At 37.8% G+C, this 17,545-nt stretch overlaps 1 protein-coding gene across 1 annotated transcript in view; it reads right to left on the reverse strand.

Annotated features, from left to right (window-relative positions):
• The window catches only part of LOC131219330 (DExH-box ATP-dependent RNA helicase DExH14), a 148,714-nt gene that overhangs the window by 52,062 nt on the left and 79,107 nt on the right, over positions 1-17,545 (reverse strand). The window contains exon 34 of the mRNA XM_058214411.1: positions 9,663-9,751. Within this exon, the coding sequence (XP_058070394.1) occupies positions 9,663-9,751 (89 nt within the window). The remainder of the gene's footprint in view (positions 1-9,662; positions 9,752-17,545) is intronic.

Below are 17,545 nucleotides of genomic sequence, written 5' to 3' on the forward strand. Positions count from 1 at the left end.
TCTCGAGCTCGTGAATACCCTAGACTTCCGTTGATGACACGAGACATTTTATCAATTCCAATTTCGACCGTGGCATCAGAATCAGCTTTCAGCACTGGCAGCAGGGTAGTTAGCAAGTATCGAAGCTCACTCGCCTCGAATACAGTTGAAGCACTGATATGTACGCAAGATTGGTTGCATCCAGTTTGGGGCGGTAACACTTTTGATGCTGAAGAGTATGAAGAGGAGAATGAAATTGAAAACGTGGGCCAGAATGCTTGAAGGAATGAAAGCTTTGAAAATTTTCATGAACGAATCTAATAATTTTTTATATATTTTAACTATTTCGAATTGATGTTGATTTTGATTGTTGAGGACAAATTATGTTTTTGTTGTATGATATTGATAGTATCTAAAGGTTATTATTTATGTCTTAGTAATGTGGCATTTAATTTGTATTTTTTAGCAAAAATTTTAATAACTTAACCTATGATGAATGATATGAACAAGCTCGAGCTCAACTCGAGGTAAACTCGACTCGACTCGAACCACTAGCTCGACTCGAACTCAACTCGACAGCTTTGGCAAACAAGCCAAGCTTCAATGTTGAGCTCGAGGCCGAGCTCGAACTCGAGTACACCATGGACAAGCCAAGCCAAGCTTGGCCCAACTCGACTCGACTCGGCACGATGCCCACCTCTAAGCATGCATGCTCATCAAGTGAGTGACACATACATGTAGGATATGGATTGCTAGACATTTTTCTGATAAACACATTTTTATTATATAAGTTTGATATACTTGATCAGTATGCCAACATTATTTTTGGTATATGGCATGCTTAAGGTGTACTGATATAGGCATCTGAGCACCTACACAAGTTTATCGGAGGAGGAGGTGGAGAACTAAGGCCCCAGCCCCAATTTCATTATGGTTGGATGATCATTACATGGGGCCCAGTGGACCCCATTCGAGTTCTTAGCCGCGTTAAAGACCCCACATGCATGGTTGTGTATTTTTCAAGACGACACACTAAAAAGATACATGTGGGTTGCTTATATGGAACTGATTGATACATCTTTGGACTGTTTGGACGTCACACAACCTGCCCTGGATCACATTTGGACGTTACAAACGTTAGACGATGTCATTGGATATCTTGGACACATCCGTTTGGTGATCTAGATCGTAGTATGTGTTAGGAGACTCGGGTTTAGGTGTACAGACACTCTAATCTACACATCTGAGCCATGGACACGTTGGACCACATTCATCCAAGCCGTTGATCATGTGTGGATGTACCTGTTGCACGCTGGAGATCATCCTTGTGATGTGTATCACATCTTTATTTCGAGTTATTACAAATTTATGTTTTGATCTTGACCATTAACAGATTCGGATGGTCAAGAATAGTTCTACACTTAGGTTTTCTTATATATACTTGCTTGAGACTAGAGACTTAGACTTGAGATGATGGACATATTGAATGAAATTTCTCTACGTTGCTTCTTTTGAGCAATAAAACTTCCAGTGAATGGAATTTGGTGTGAAGCCATTGGAGTGATTCTAAGTTATCTTTCATATTCAAATCAAGGTATTTCTTTCTTCTCTCTCTCAAACCCTCTTTTTCCATTCAATTTTTTCTTTTCTTCTTTCTCAAACTCTAACTCCATCATCATCAACCCAACTTATCACCGACCAAACTGATCCAGCCCCACCACACCGTCCATTCAACTGTATAGACGTGCCCAGTGTTTTAATTGTCGACAATAACATCGTTTTATCGCCAATAATATTGTTGTCGAAGGAGTTGCAACAACGAACACCACTTATATATTTTCTCTTCCAAATGTCGTCGATATTATCACTAGTATCAATAAAACATCATTTTATCGCCGATATTTGTGCTTATCCACCACAAAAGTCGAGAGTTGTTGATAAAATAGGCGATATTTTCGCTAGATGTCAACACCCGCAAGACAACAAGGACCGTAAATACCTCTGAAATTATGAAAAAAATCGAAACAACTTTTTTTTTATTACTTTTTTTTTTTTGGATCTTAGTTAAACAGAAATTTTCGACACTTCTTACGAAAGCACGTTGGATTAGAGGTTCGATTTGGTGGAGAAATCGGCATTTCCTCTCTAGTTATCGCACCAGCTTGAAAACCAACTGTTGTTTGAATAAACAGCCTAAAAATAAAAAATAATAGAAAAAATGAGAAAGGGGAGGGAATTTCATCGGAAGCTCTTCTTCTTCTTCTTTATCTGCTGCAACTCTCTCTCTCTCTCTCTCTCTCACATTTGAAAAATGAGCTAAAAAGGCTATCTCTCCTCTCAATAAACAAGCCTAGAAAAGCTGTTTTATGACATTTTAATAAATGAGCCAGGAAAAAACTGTTTTCTGACATTTTAATAAATGAGCATGAAAGGCCTTATATGTTACTCAGGCGGTGTATGATGCTTGATACACGGGTAGTAAGGAATTGTATACATGGCACCTCTTGATTGGTGGACACTTGCTAAAAATATCTGTTTAAATATTTTTTAAAATAAAATAAAAATATGTTGGATGGTTGGATGGATCGTTGGGATGAATGAATGTTTGGATGAATGGTTGGATGGAAAAGATGGTTGTATGATTGGATGGATGTAGATGGATGGATGGATGTATGTTTGGATGGATGGATGGATAGATGGATAGGTGGGATGGATGAATGGATGGGATGGTTGGACGGATGGATGGATGGGATGATTGGGATGGATGGATGTTTGGATGGTTAGATGGACGGATCTAATGGTTGGATAGTTGGCTGGACAGATGGATGGATTGATCGATGAGATGGTTGGATGGGATGGACGGATCTAATGGTTGGATAGTTGGATGGACAGATGGATAGATTGATCGATGAGATGGTTGGATGGGATGGATGGATGTTTGGATGATTGGATGGGATGGTTAGATAGATGGGATGGTTGGACGGTTAGATGGGCGGATGGATGGATGGTTGGATGGTTAGATGGATGGATGGTTGGATGGTTGGGATGGGAATGGATGGATGGTTGTTTGGATATATGGATGGATGATATGGATGGATGGATGGGGTGGTTGTATGGATGGATGTTTGGATGATTGATGGGATGGTTGGATGTATGAATGAGATGTTTAGATGTTGGATGGATGGATGGATTGATGGATGGATGTTTGGATGATTGGATAGATGGATGGGATGGTTGGATGAATGGATGGGATGAATGGATGGATGGTTGGATGGATGGAATGTGATGGTTGGATGGTTGGATCATCATGCATTTGTGTCATGCTTATATGTTTATTTATGCATTGATGTGTAATGTATGCATACATTATGCATGTTTGTTTGCTTATTCATTGATTTAATGGGATTTAATCCATTGTTGTGTTCCTATTGGATTGATTTCTTACGACAACACATGGTTTCAGGCTCCTATTAAATAAAAACTTATTATGTATGCACTCCATGTGCAATTTTTTTATTCCTAAATATGCAAATATCTGTATTTAGACATTTCCTTAAGTTTTACTAAAAAATTCAATCATTTTCCCATGTATCTCCCCCATTTCTGGTTATCGGCGATATTATTGGCGATAACGATATTGTATCTTTATCTCTGGCTAGCAAAACTTGTAGCGATAACAACAACTTGAACATTGGACATGCCCATACATTGCACAGACTTGTCCGTACAACATCTGTACGGCCGAACAGCCTCCCCCTCATTGATCATTTCTCTTCTTCTCTATTTTATAAAACCCCAACCCAAACCCTAGCCTTTTATAAAACCCTAAATTCCCAATTTCTTGATTTCCAAACCCAAAGCCTAATCCATTCAAACCCTAGCAAAGTGCAAGTGAATCCTCAAATCTAGAACGAATCCTATGCTAGATGAAAGTTCTACCTTCCATTGGGCCATGTCCAATCACTAGCCTTAAGGATCTATTTTGCGGGATTGTGACGTGGACTTGAACTTGGGCTTAATTGAATACTTGATTTCTCTAAATTTGTGGTAGATTGGCTTTATTTTATACTTTGATTTACTCTGGTAATACGTTGATTAATTTATTTGCATCATTCTAGTTTAGGCCATCTGTCCTACATCATGTACCTTGCCTAACGAATGGCCTAGATCTTTAATACAAGCGCCTTTTACCCAATCTTTGACGCTTGTTACCTTCGCCCAAACAAATAGGCTCCCATGCCTATTGTTAGTTGGGGAGTCCTCCAAATTGATCGAAGAAAACGACACAAATTACTTAATTCTCCAATTTGAGATTCCTTCACTAATTCGTAGGGAGCACATGTAACAAAAAGATCTGTGAACCCACCATGATGTATGTGTGACATCCACTCTGTCCATCAGTTGCACCAATTGATGTTAGGATATGAACCCAAAAATCAAGTAGATCCATGGACCACACCACAGGAAAGAATGGGGATGGGGACTGTTAAACCTTTGTGGGGTCTACCAAAGTTTTGAATCAAGATGATATTTGTGTTTTCTCTTCATCCGAGTGAGACTTACCTTATGAATAGGTTGGATGAAACATTAACATCACACGATGAAGATAAAATACAAATATCAACCTGATCCAGAACTTCAGTGGGTCGGAAGGTTTCAATGGTGGGTGTAACGTCCTGGAAAAATCCGTACAAAGACCCAAGTACCACCTTGGGCAGAAATCACTCAGGACCAAATCCTTTAGAAATTAGATGAGAATTAACTAGTGTTAAACTAGATTACCTGTGAAATTAGCACTAATCACTTTAAATATAATCTGCAAGACCCAAAATATGTAGAATCATTGACGCTACTTTACCCTGAAATCTATAATCAATCTCTAAACCCGGTTGCTCTCGGGAGCACATCGAGACTCTGTATCGAACCTGGACCGCACGTCGAAAGTCCGATGACCGCGAACCTATACGAATATGACCGCCTTACTAGGCTCGTCAACCATCTCAGAAATCAAGTCCTAACAGTGTCCAAAAACGCACAACTTGAGCCCGGAGCAAAGTGTGTGAGAAACACGAATATCTTTAGAAACTGAACCCAAACTTAAGTGAATTGAGTCGTTCGCTTGCAGGCCAAATGTAAGGATTCAGATCGTCAGAATCTGACCCAATTACACCCTCGGATCAGGAAAAATTTCCAACACATGTCAATGTACTTGTGGCCCTGATCAAGTACTGGTGACCGTTGAACTGAAACTAGTCCGCCACGGTCGATCTGTAAATCCGATCGGACCGAAAACTCAACTTGACCTAAATTCAATGTCAGGGAGCTTAAGTCCGACCGCATGCAGAAAAGGGGCCTCCAGAAATGCTCCGTTGGATTGAAACGGCCGGTATTTGGTAGTACCCTAAGTATACCATGGCCCTGGGGCCATTCCCATCACTCCTGGGCCTATATAAGGGCCTTAAACCCTCTCTCTCTCATTCCATACGAATTTGGAAAACCCTAAGAGAGAGAAGAGAGAAAAGATAAGGAAAGAAAGAGCAAGTGAGAGAGAGAGACAGCGTTTCTACCTGGGATTCAATCTCATCACTCCACGTGCTTAACCACCACACCTATATCGTTTTTCCGGCGATTCCAACTCCATACTTGGGTAAGAAAACCTAACCCTAATCTGTTTAAGGGTTTCCAATAGTATAAGTGATGAAATAGCTAACCTATTTCATGCTATAGGTTGTCGTTGTGTCGTAGACAAAGACTTAGTGTTTAAACTGAGTTCGTTACGAGTCTACCGGCGAAAGGTACGGACTATAAATGTTTAGGTTATGGTTTTCAAGGCTTTCAATGTCAGTTAATGATTTATGACTGACTTGATTGCTGTCGCATGTGCTTAGATGCAATGATTTCCGTTTATTACATATACTGTGAACTATGTTGAATATAATGCATTCCATGTGTTTGTTGAAATGTTTGGATGAATATGGAATTAGGATTTGTGCTTGCTATGATTACCTGAGTGAGGGTACGTGATTGTTGTACTTGTGGCAACTCCTCGTGAAAGGATTTGCTACAATATATGTTATAACTAATTTATTATATGTATGTTGATACGTGTAGTCTAAGTGTTTGATAATATGTCTGAATGAGAAAATGTTTGATGAGAATTGTATTTAATAAGGGTGTTGAGGTAGAATTCCCAGCTACCTTATCTACATGTATAGTTTCCTTCATGTGACCTAAATTCCGAGTATGAAATTTATGGATGAAATGCAATATATGGTAATGTGCAATGTGTTCGATGAAATGCTCAAATGAGATTCGTGTTGGGAATGTTCGTTAAATGCCTATATGATTATCACATGTCTCCATATGCTGCATTTGAATATGATTAGGACTACTACGTAGTCCAGGCAATCGGTAACAATTCATGTTTGAGTGGCCGAGCTAGTCTTACCACATTTGATGCGTTCGGTGAATCCAAGTCGTACGATGATTGTCAACAATGGTTAGCGCTCCATGTCGATTAATTCAGCGTACGCTCGTACCAATCGAACTTGTCAAGTAACCCGATTTTCCTACTGTGTTCACCATGTATGGACGCTACTGCTTGAACCTAAGGTACCAAACTTACCAGTGAAAAGCCCGTTTAACCTTGGTACCTCGATCCGCTAAGACTCATGAGCTGGGCATGGTGGTATGGGACACCGTGGACGAGCCGTCGGCCTACGCTGGGGCGACGAGCCTCCCTGAAGTGACCAGTGAGCAACTCAAACTCATGAGCTGAATACGGTGGTATGGGACACTGTATTCAAGCTGTCGGCCTACGCTAGCGCAGCCTGGCTGTGGTCCCCAGTCGGGTCGGTGACGAGCCTTCGAAAATAGACTGCCAATTGGTAGGGTGTTAGTAGAGTGACCTCGAGTATGAAACAAGCCTACCCCGGCGCAGCCTGGCTATGGTCCCCAGTCGGGTTGGTGACGAGCCTTCGAAAATAGACTGCCAGTTGGTAGGGCGTTGATGGTAGTGACCTGAACGTGCCTATTGTATGTGATTAACTAGGATTGACGACCCTAAATGGATCAATGTTGGGTAAATGATATAAACGAAGAGGTACCTTCGTTCCCAATCCTGCTGTATGAAAAGGCCTAATAAGAACTTGGTAATCACGCTCATGCACCGCATTACATGTGTCGTTTGGCATTGGGTAGAACACTGAGGAAGTGACTGACATGCCGCGACCATGAGATGAAAATCACAGAGGGAGTGCAGGCGAGGGCATGCATCATTATTTCATATCATTCTTGCATTAATAAGAGTACCACTGAGTTGATCACTGACTCCCACGTTACGGGACGGTGTTTTAAACACCAACCAGACCCTGTTTTAGTTTCAGATGATGGCGATGTTTGCAAAGCGGAGCCGGACTTTTATGATGATGAGGAGGGTTTCTCCTATATACAGCTATCAGGCAGGTCTATGTAGACCATGTTCTGATCGACGGGGTCACAGGGATGCTTATTTGATGCCATTACACTTGTTATTTGCACCTTTGGAACACCCATGTATCTTCATTTTATTCATTTTTGGAGTATACATGTATATATTTAACCTGGAATCATGTTCACACTCTGGAGACTTACAACAGTTTATATAATTTATATATTTATCACAGTCTTCCGCTTGCGAAAGTTAACTGTATCTGGAGTATGATATGCTGTTTTGGTATAATCTCACTCATGTTTAATGCACTAATATGAACAACATTCAATCATCATTATCTATGTTGCATAAGTGATGCGTTGGAACTCGGGAACTGAGCTTCTGCTCGACCCCCAATTTTCAGGGCGTTACAGTGGGTGTCCAATGTTCCCATCTTCATTGTTTCCTTTGGTGTCCACTTGAGTTTTGGATCTACCTGATTTGTCGACTCACATCCTAACAAGAGCTAGGGAAATTGATAGACAGAGCAAATGTTACAGAAATATCACAATTAATAATGCAGGGGCATTTTCCCACCGGGCTCGAGTGGGGTGGCCTGTGGGATGCAAGGGCACACTCAAGGTGGGCGGCCCACGGAACCCGTGGATTTGGGGCCCGTGTGAGGTGGTTGGCTCGTATGAGGCGGAACCCATGGATTTGAGGCCTAGGCTATGAGATAAAAGGGATAAATTCGTCATACTCTATCAGTTCGAGCTTTCAAAGCAAGTGGTTAATAGTCCTGCATCAAATTGGTATCAAAGGAGGTCTCATGTTCAAGACTCCTCACCGAGGGTGATTAATGCGGGGGCATTTTCACACCAGGCTCGAGTGGGGTGACCTGTGGGATGCAGGGGCACACTCGAGGTGGGCAGCTCGCAAAACGCATGGATTTGGGGCCAGTGTGAGGCGGGTGGCTTGTGTGAAGCGAAACCCATGGATTCGGGGCCCACGAGGAGGGTTTGGCCGAGGACCTAACCCATGGATTTGGGGCCTGGGCTATGAGATAAAAGGGATTAATTCACCATGCTCTATCAATTCGAGCTTTTAGAGCAAGTGGTTAATTGCCCTGCATCAGTGGGCCACACAGATTTTTGCTGCATGGGCTCCCTACAATACATGAAATCTACATCCGGCAAAAGGCCCTAAAAGATGGAGAATCATTTGATACTTTGGCAAATCATACACGATCACTCTAAATTTTTTTCATTTACTCAACTAAACAATCTAAATTGCAAAACACATTTTTGCTAAATAGTCCCAAAATTAGAAACGTTAATCGATCCTAATTTCTAATTAGTGGACAATGGTTTATTAAAATACTAACATTGAATATTTTTCATTTTAAATTGTATAATAAATGTCAACATCTAGTAACCAGATAATCAAATAAACATAATTTTTCATTCATGATTAGTCTAAGTTGGGACCCATAATTTGGCAGTGTAAATTGATTTAATTGTATGCTACCCATAATATGATGGGCAATACCACAGGGAACAATGGGGAGAGCATCAACTATAGGTTTGTTGTGGGTCACCATGGTGTGTATATTCCATCCAACCCATTCATCATGTGTGTCACACCAAGATGAAGGGATACTCCAAAAATCAGCCTCATCCAAAGCTCATGCAGGCCACAGTGTGTAAATTTAGGTGTTAGGCGTGATTTTACATTATTACCCATGGCGTGGCCCACTTGAGTTTTGGAATAATCTGATCTTCTGTATGCAGTCAAACGTGGGAGCACACTTGATGGGGATGGAGTGGGTGCCAAACAAAACACAGTGCACCAAATAGATCTCGGCTATTGTATCTCGTACTACAGTTGTTGTACATCTCAGGTGTTGTACTACTAATCAAGGGCATGATGGATCCACTTATGACCTTCTTGGAACTTAGCAAACATGTTTAGTATGAAAGATTTTTGCATATGCAATCCTTAAAACATATATTTTGAGAGAATCGTTTATTGAGGATTAATTTTGCCCTTGATAGAAGCAATGTCAAGCAGGCCCTTGACAATTACCAAATAGACTCATTTTCCGAAAGAAACAAACCTATTGCTATCTCAAACACATTCCTAAATCATGGGAGGTAAATGCACCCACTGAAAAAGGCATGGACAAGTAAAACCAAAACAATATCCATTTGAGTGCAAGGACATCGCAAGAAAATTACATCAGTATGCTTCTCCAGGGTTTTATTTAACATACCGAGCATTTGCTAAGGCTGTTGAAAGGCCAACAAACCGTATTGCACGCTCCGTTTGTGATGATATATACCTCATTCGAGAGACGATCACCTGACAACATGAAATTTCTATAATCGAGAATTCCAAGAAAAATATATTAGAACTATCATACAAATTTTATACATAAAAGGGAATGTAAGGCTTCATAGAGACAAATAATGATGTGACACCAAAGGGGCTGAATGAGATAATCAAAATTTACTAAGCAGTATGCATATGTTAGATGATCAACATATCAACGAAAAAAATGAAAAAGAAAGTGAAGGCATGTGAAGCAACTAGATGTTAACTGATTCAATAGAAAGGGATTGGAAAACACAACAATTAGAAGGGCTTGATCTGCCTTTAATTGCCCAAAATAATTAAATCAATTCACTTGCATCTAGGTATAGAGAAAGAAGAAATATGGAGAAACAAGATAACTATGTGGAATCTCTCTATAATCTAGAACGGCCTCATACTTATCATTAAGAACATCTAAGTATTAAAAAACTTCCCATAAGAGGAACAATAAAAGAACTTCCAATTAATAAATTATTGTGTCTATCTTCCCTACTGCTCTATACATATTGCTTTATAGCCTTGTATACAATCCTTCTTAAAATAAAAATAAAAAGCCAAGACTTTGATCTTTTTGGCCCACAAAATAATATTCCTAAATTGTCACAATTTTCTAACAAAAGGAAAATGAAAAAGGGAAACCTAATAATGATAATATCCCTGATATTATTTGTATCTCCAGCTTGACAATACCAATAACATAGGTAGTATCAGAAATTCTAGGTATCGGCGATATATCGCTTAGTATCACTGATGTATCAATATTGCCAATATTTTCAACTATGTAAATTCTAGGTGTTGCCTACATTGCCAATGTACCAATATCGCTAATGTATCGTCAATATTTTCGATTGTGTAAATTCCAAGTGTCACTTGTGTCGCCAATGTATCGGCGATATTTCGATAATATCGCCAATGTATTGATATTGCCAAAATCTATTTATTAAAAAAACTCCATTTCAATTTTTTTATGGGTGCATGGTTATATGATGAAATGCATGTTCGTATGTGTGTATAAGCATGTATGGAAGGATGGATGTATATATATTATGGATGGATGGATGGACTAATGGATGAATGGGATGGTTGGATGGATGGATGACCAGATAGGTATGTTTTTTGAGTTCATTTACTTTTATATGTCTTAGTTATTCTATGGTACCTACATTTGTATTATATAAATGCATTTTGGTTACTATTGGACCGATTTCTTATGATGACACGTGCTTTTAAGCCCTTATTAAATGGAAAATCATTATGTATGCGTTCTTTTTGCAATTTCTTTCATTCCTAAATATTCCTTTATGTGTATTTTAGCATCTCCTGAAGTTTCATTGAAAAAAAATCCACCTATTTCTGCATGTTTCACTAATGTTTCCCCACATTTCCTGGTATCGGCGATATTATTGGTGATATCAATATTGTTTCCATCCTCGGCCAACGAAACTTGTAGCGATACCAATACTTTGAACACCGGTGAGCCTAAACATCATCATCTAAGACTTATCTCCCTTTCATCTACCTTGCATACGCTAAAACATATCTATTCCAAATCACCAACCATGTTGTCATGTCGGTAATATACTTCATCTCCATTCCACTGGAATCTATACATTAATAATTACATGTATTAAGACTAGTGCAACCATCACAACTCAACATCCTCCTCCTAGTGAGCATCAAGCTCGCTTCATATGCCTCTTTTAAGACATCTACCCACTCAAAAGATTCAAAAGACCCCATTTGATATTCTATGATAGATGAAGAATATGTTTGCCCTCATTGTAACCAAATATGTTATGCAGTTCCTCATATGGATCTGGTGAGATAAAAATGGGTACATAATCAACAGGTAGAAAATTCTATCAATCAAATACAAAGCTTGACTTGTTGCCAAGGGCTTCAACGGAAGCATGCGCTTGTCTTTGATGAAACCTTTTTAAGCCCAGTCATTAAGTGGTCTACCAGTTACCTTGTTCTGTTCTTGGCAGTGTTTTAAATAGTGAATGGCATGTAGCGTAGCGTTCACCCCTCTGAAGTGTGAGGCGTAAGCTACATAGCATGTAGTGTAAGCAACATGCTACTTCTAGATTTTTAACCAACGCCGTGCTTAGTTGCACCAATTTCATGATATTTCAGACCAAATTAGACTGATTAATAATAAAATTTAACAATATTTCATCATATTTGGTGCAACTAAACTCAACCTAAAATAATATATGGTAATGATTAAGAGTAAGTGTAAAGAAAGCAACGAAACTGATTTAATACTATTGCTTATATTATTTTTACTAAAAGCATGAAAAAACTTAACTAATTTGATTGATTTTATTTTATTTTTAAGTAACAAATCATTAAAAGCATTAATTGATTTTATTGTGGTAGACTAATTAATAATAAAATTTAACAATATTTCATGATATTTGGTGCAACTAAACTCAACCTAAAATAATATAAGGTAATGATTAAGAGTAAATGTAAAGAAAGCAATGAAACTGATTTAATATTGTTACTATATTATTTTTACTAAAAGCATTGAAAATTTGACTAAATTTATTGGAAAAAAAAATATATAACAAACCATTGAAAGTATTGATTGATTTTAATGTTGTAATGAAAAATAAATTGTAATGCAAGCTATATAGCGTGTACCGTAGTCCATGTAGTGTGTAGCGCATGTAAATTATCATGTAGCGTAGGCTACACATGACCAATCTTTTAAATATCGACAATATTGGCCGATACATCCTACGATATATCTTTTATCCCACCTGTGCGATACGAAACGCACAGGTAGTGCCGATATATCCCACATGTTTCACCCGTTGAGCATTTTCAGTGTCCAGTCCCTTTTTTTGTTGAAATTATGTTAAATCAATGTCAAATGGTTATAAATCCATTGGTTCATAATGTTTCGCATGAAAAATTATGGAGTTGGAGCTTTTGATTTCGATATCCATTTGTTCTTCATGTTCTCCATTTTTTTCAAAATTCTCCTTCAACCAGCTATCAATTGAGACTAATTTCAAAGTATTTAGGAGTGTTTGATGAAATGATCATCACATATACTATAATTTTGAAATTTGAGTATGGGTGGTTCGATTTGGGAAATTTTTGAAAATTTCCCAATTTCTCCCAAATTGCTTGCAATGTTGCACTCCAAACATGAAATCAAGCATGTATGATGGCTGATCTACTGATTTGTTAAGTTCTTGTCAATTTTCGAAAAATAAAAATCATTTTTAATTAAAAATTAATAAAAACTATTAAAATATTAATTTTTTGTCGAAATTTCCCTTCAATCAGCTATCAAATGAGACTAATTTCGAAGTATTTAAGAGTGTTTGATGAAATGATCATCACATACACTCTAGATGTTAAGTTCTTGTTAAGTTTGATGAAATGATCATCACTTACAATCTACTGATTTGTTAAGTTCTTGTCAATTTTCGGAAAATAAAAATCATTTTTAATTAAAAATTAATAAAAAGTATTAAAATATTAATTTTTTGTCAAAATTTCCCTTCAACTAGCTGTCAAATGAGACTAATTTCAAAGTATTTAAGAGTGTTTGATGAAATGATCATCACATACACTCTAGATGTTATGCATTCAATTTGAATACAATTGCATTAGTTTAATCAGACAAAGCATAGTTTAGGACCCTATACGAAGGAAACCTATTATGTGCACTTCTTTTTTGAGATGTTATGATTTCAAAGTGTGTGTTGTGGTAATTTTTAACAATCTCTAAAGTTTCATTGGAAAATACAACAATTTTCCCAATGTTTCCCCATGCTTCCCAAAAAGTGTGATAGATTACCCAATAAAAACTATATATCCCGTGCGATAACCGATATGTATTTGTATCCCAAGTATGCGATATGTAACACGATACTGATATTTTGAACATTGCACGTGACTTAAGCTATTTTCATGAGCAACTTAGCACTAAGGCTAAGCTACGCTACATAGAGTAAGCTACAAGCTACATAGCGTAGCTATTTAAAACACCGGTTCCTAGATATCACTCACCAACTACAAGTAGAGCTGGATGAAAGGATGTCTTCCTTTATGGCTTGACCAGAGTATATATGCAATGCTCACTAGCTTTGAGGATGCTTTTTGACCAAATCATGTCCATTGGTTACGTAAGGCTATCTATGGCTTAAAACATGCCCATTTGCTCCATTCAGTCACTTTAGCACATTCTGCAAAGTGGCTCTTTTTTGTAGTTATGTACATTCTTCTATTTCACCTACTTTAGGCAGAGGTTCAAATGGTCCTATTGCCATTTTTTGAGGTCATTATACCCACAGGAATGAATTTTGTCGTCTTTCATCTCTACCCTAGACTCTCAGTTTGATGGGAAGCAATGTTTTAAATATCGACGATATTGGCAAATATATCCCACGATATATAACTTATATCCCACACGTGCGATACGAAATGCACAAGTGGTGTCGATATATCTCACATGTTTGATCCGGTGAGCATTTTCAATTTCTGATCCTTTTTTTAAAATTATGTTAAATCAGTGTCAAATGATTATAAATCCATCGGTTCTTCATGTTTTGCATGAAAAATCATGGAGTTAAGAGATTTGATTTAGATATCCATTGGTTCTTCATGTTCTCCATTTTTTAAATAAAAAAATTTCCTTCAACCAACTGCCAATTGAGACTAATTTCGAAGATTTAGGAGTATTTGATGAAATGATCATCACATACACTCTAATTTCAAATTTTAAGTGTAAGTGGTCCGATTCGAGAAAAATTCGAAATTTCCCAAATATCTCCCAAATCGTTTGCAATGTTGCACTCCAAACATGAAATTAAGCATGTATGAGGGTTGATCTACTGATTTGTTAAGACCTTGTAAATTTTTGGAAAACAAAAAATCATTTTTTAATTAAAATTTAATAAAATATTAATTCTTTTTTCAAAATTTCCCTTCATCTAGCTGTCAATTGAGACTAATTTCGAAGTATTTAGGAGTGCTTGATGAAATGATCATCACATACACTCTAAATGTTATGCATTCAATTTGAGTAAAGTTGCATTAGTTCAATCAAACAACGAATAGCTTAGGACCCTATACAAAGGAAACCTACTATGTGCATTTCTTTTTTGAGATGTTATGAAATAAAAGTGTGTATTAAGGTCTTTTTATAACAATCCCTGGAGTTTCATTGAAAAATTCAACCATTTACCCAATGTTTCCCCATGTTTCCCAAAAAGTGCGATAAATTACCGGATACAAGCTATACATCCCTTGCGATAACCGATACGTATCTGTATCCCAAGGCTGCGATACATAACGCGATACCGATATTTTGAACATTGATGGGAAGTACCTTGCGTCTTTGCATTATTTGGTGGGTGTAAAACGAATTCTCGGTTCCCACGGTATTTTCTTTCCCACACAAAGTATACTCTGGATATTGTATCAATGTCTAAGACTAAGCATGGTAAGCAAAAGTTGTCACTAGAACCAAGATTACTATATCAAGTGATCCTTATCATGAACCATCTCATCATAACAGCATTATGCACATAATAAAATATCTTTTATGGTTTTTATCTATATTTGAATTTTCATTCCCCATAAGAGCAAGAGTGGACAGATTAAAAATATTCACTATCATCCAATCAGATCTCACTCGGATGCAGTGAATCAAGTGATTGGTAAGAGTCATTGTTTCGAGTATCCCTGATATTATCGATAGTATCCCTGATATTATTCTATCTCCAGCTTGACGACACCAATAACACTAGTAGTATCAAAAATTCTAGGTATCAGCAATATATCGCTAAGTATCGCCAATGTATTGATATTGCCAATGTATCACCAATATTTTCGATTGTGTAAATTCCAAGTGCCACTTATATCGCTAATGTATCAATATTGCCAATATTTTTTATTGTGTAAATTCCAGGTGTCACAAGTATTGTCAATTCATTAGCAATACGATGATAGCATCACCAAGGTATCGATATCTCTTAAATTTTGTCTATTTAAAAAATTTTAGTTTCAAATTTTTTTTTTGGTTGAATGGTTGTATGATGAAATGCATATTTGTATGTGTGTAAATGTATGAACGGATGGATGGATCATAGATGGATAGATGAGTGTGTGTGTGTGTGTGTGTGCGCGCTTGTGTGTATGCACGCATGCATGCATAGATGGATGGATGGGCGGATCATGTATGTGTGTTTGCATGTATACATGCACATGCATAGCTGGATGGTTGGATGGATGGATCCATCATTTTCTTCATGTTTCCCCAATGTTTCCCTGGGTAAAGGATGTATGCTTTTTAGGCCCCATTAAAGAGAAACTTATTATTTGATTCCTAAATATGCAAATATGCATCTTTTTCACTATTATTTGATTCTTAAATAAGCAAATATGTGTATTTTAGCATCTTCTGAAATATCATTGAAAAATCCCACCATTTTCCTCATGTTTTTTGAGTTAGCATTACATACTTCTAGACCCACATAAAAGATAAACTTATCATGTATGCGTCTTTTTTTGTAATTATTTAATTCCTAAATATGCAAATATGTGCATTTTAGCATCTCCTGAAGTTTCATTGAGAAATTCCACCATTTCCTCATGTTTCCCCAATGTTAGTTAGCAATACATTTCCAGGTACTAGCGACAATATTGGTGGTATCGATATATGTTTTCATATCCATACCCAGCGATACATGTAACAATACCAATACTACGAACAATTATTAGAGTGCATGTAGCTTTTCACCTCAAATGCTAAAACCCAATGTCCTTGCCTAGCCTGAATACACTTATTAAGTTATTATTTTTATTACAAATTTACAATTACTAATGTATAGAAAGAAGAAACAGATTGAATTCAGGATCAAATCATGTTTGATATGCCCAGGTACAGGCTGGATTTGGTTTGACATTGGTTGGGTTCAAGGGTCAGACCTGACATGATGTGCGCAGGTTGCGTTGAGTGGACCTGTGGCTCTTTTGCCTACTCCAGGATGGACATTAGTCTCATGATTTTGGCCATTGGAAGGATTGGGCTGGATTTGGGCAAGGGTCCTAGTCCCTTGGGCTGGACATGGACAAGCTCTAGTCTAGTATAGACTAGCCCATTTGCAAAAAGCAAGAGCGTTAGGTGAAATGAATGAATCCCACAACTAAGTTCAGGCTGATTGCTAATAGGGTTGCATTTGGGCCTTAGCTTGCCAAAGTTACTAAAACTTTACTACTTGAACGAGTGAGTGATTGAAACTTTGCTAGGCCGGCTTAGGAGTGAGTTCGTACAAGTTAAAGGCTCAAAAAAGGCAAGGGGAAGGCCCAAAAGAACGTGGGTGGAGGTATAAAAAAAGACTCGAAGGCCTATGCTCTAACTGAAGTTATGGCCCTTGATAGATTCAAATGGCAAAACCAAATTCATGTAGCCGGCCCCAATAAGTTGGGATAAGGCTTAAACGATGATGATGATGATGAGGATGATGATGATGTGCAAACTTACTACAATTAAAGTATATAAAGTTTCCACCATGGGCCTAGCATGCAAGAGACTGATGGACAGGACCAACTCTTTGATTACAATCATTAAAGTACGTAAAGTGGAATCAGGTTCGATATGGGCTAGGTATGGGCTGGATTTGGCTGTGCTAAGGCTCAGGCCTGGCTTGATGTGGACTCTTTTTCTCGCATCAAGCTGGACATTGGCCCCGGATTCATGTAACCAACCCCAGTTGGGATTAATGTTTTCTACATTGTTACCACGTAATGTATTGC

Source organism: Magnolia sinica, chromosome 11 (genome assembly GCF_029962835.1).
Source record: "Magnolia sinica isolate HGM2019 chromosome 11, MsV1, whole genome shotgun sequence".
Taxonomy (NCBI): Eukaryota; Viridiplantae; Streptophyta; class Magnoliopsida; order Magnoliales; family Magnoliaceae; genus Magnolia; species Magnolia sinica.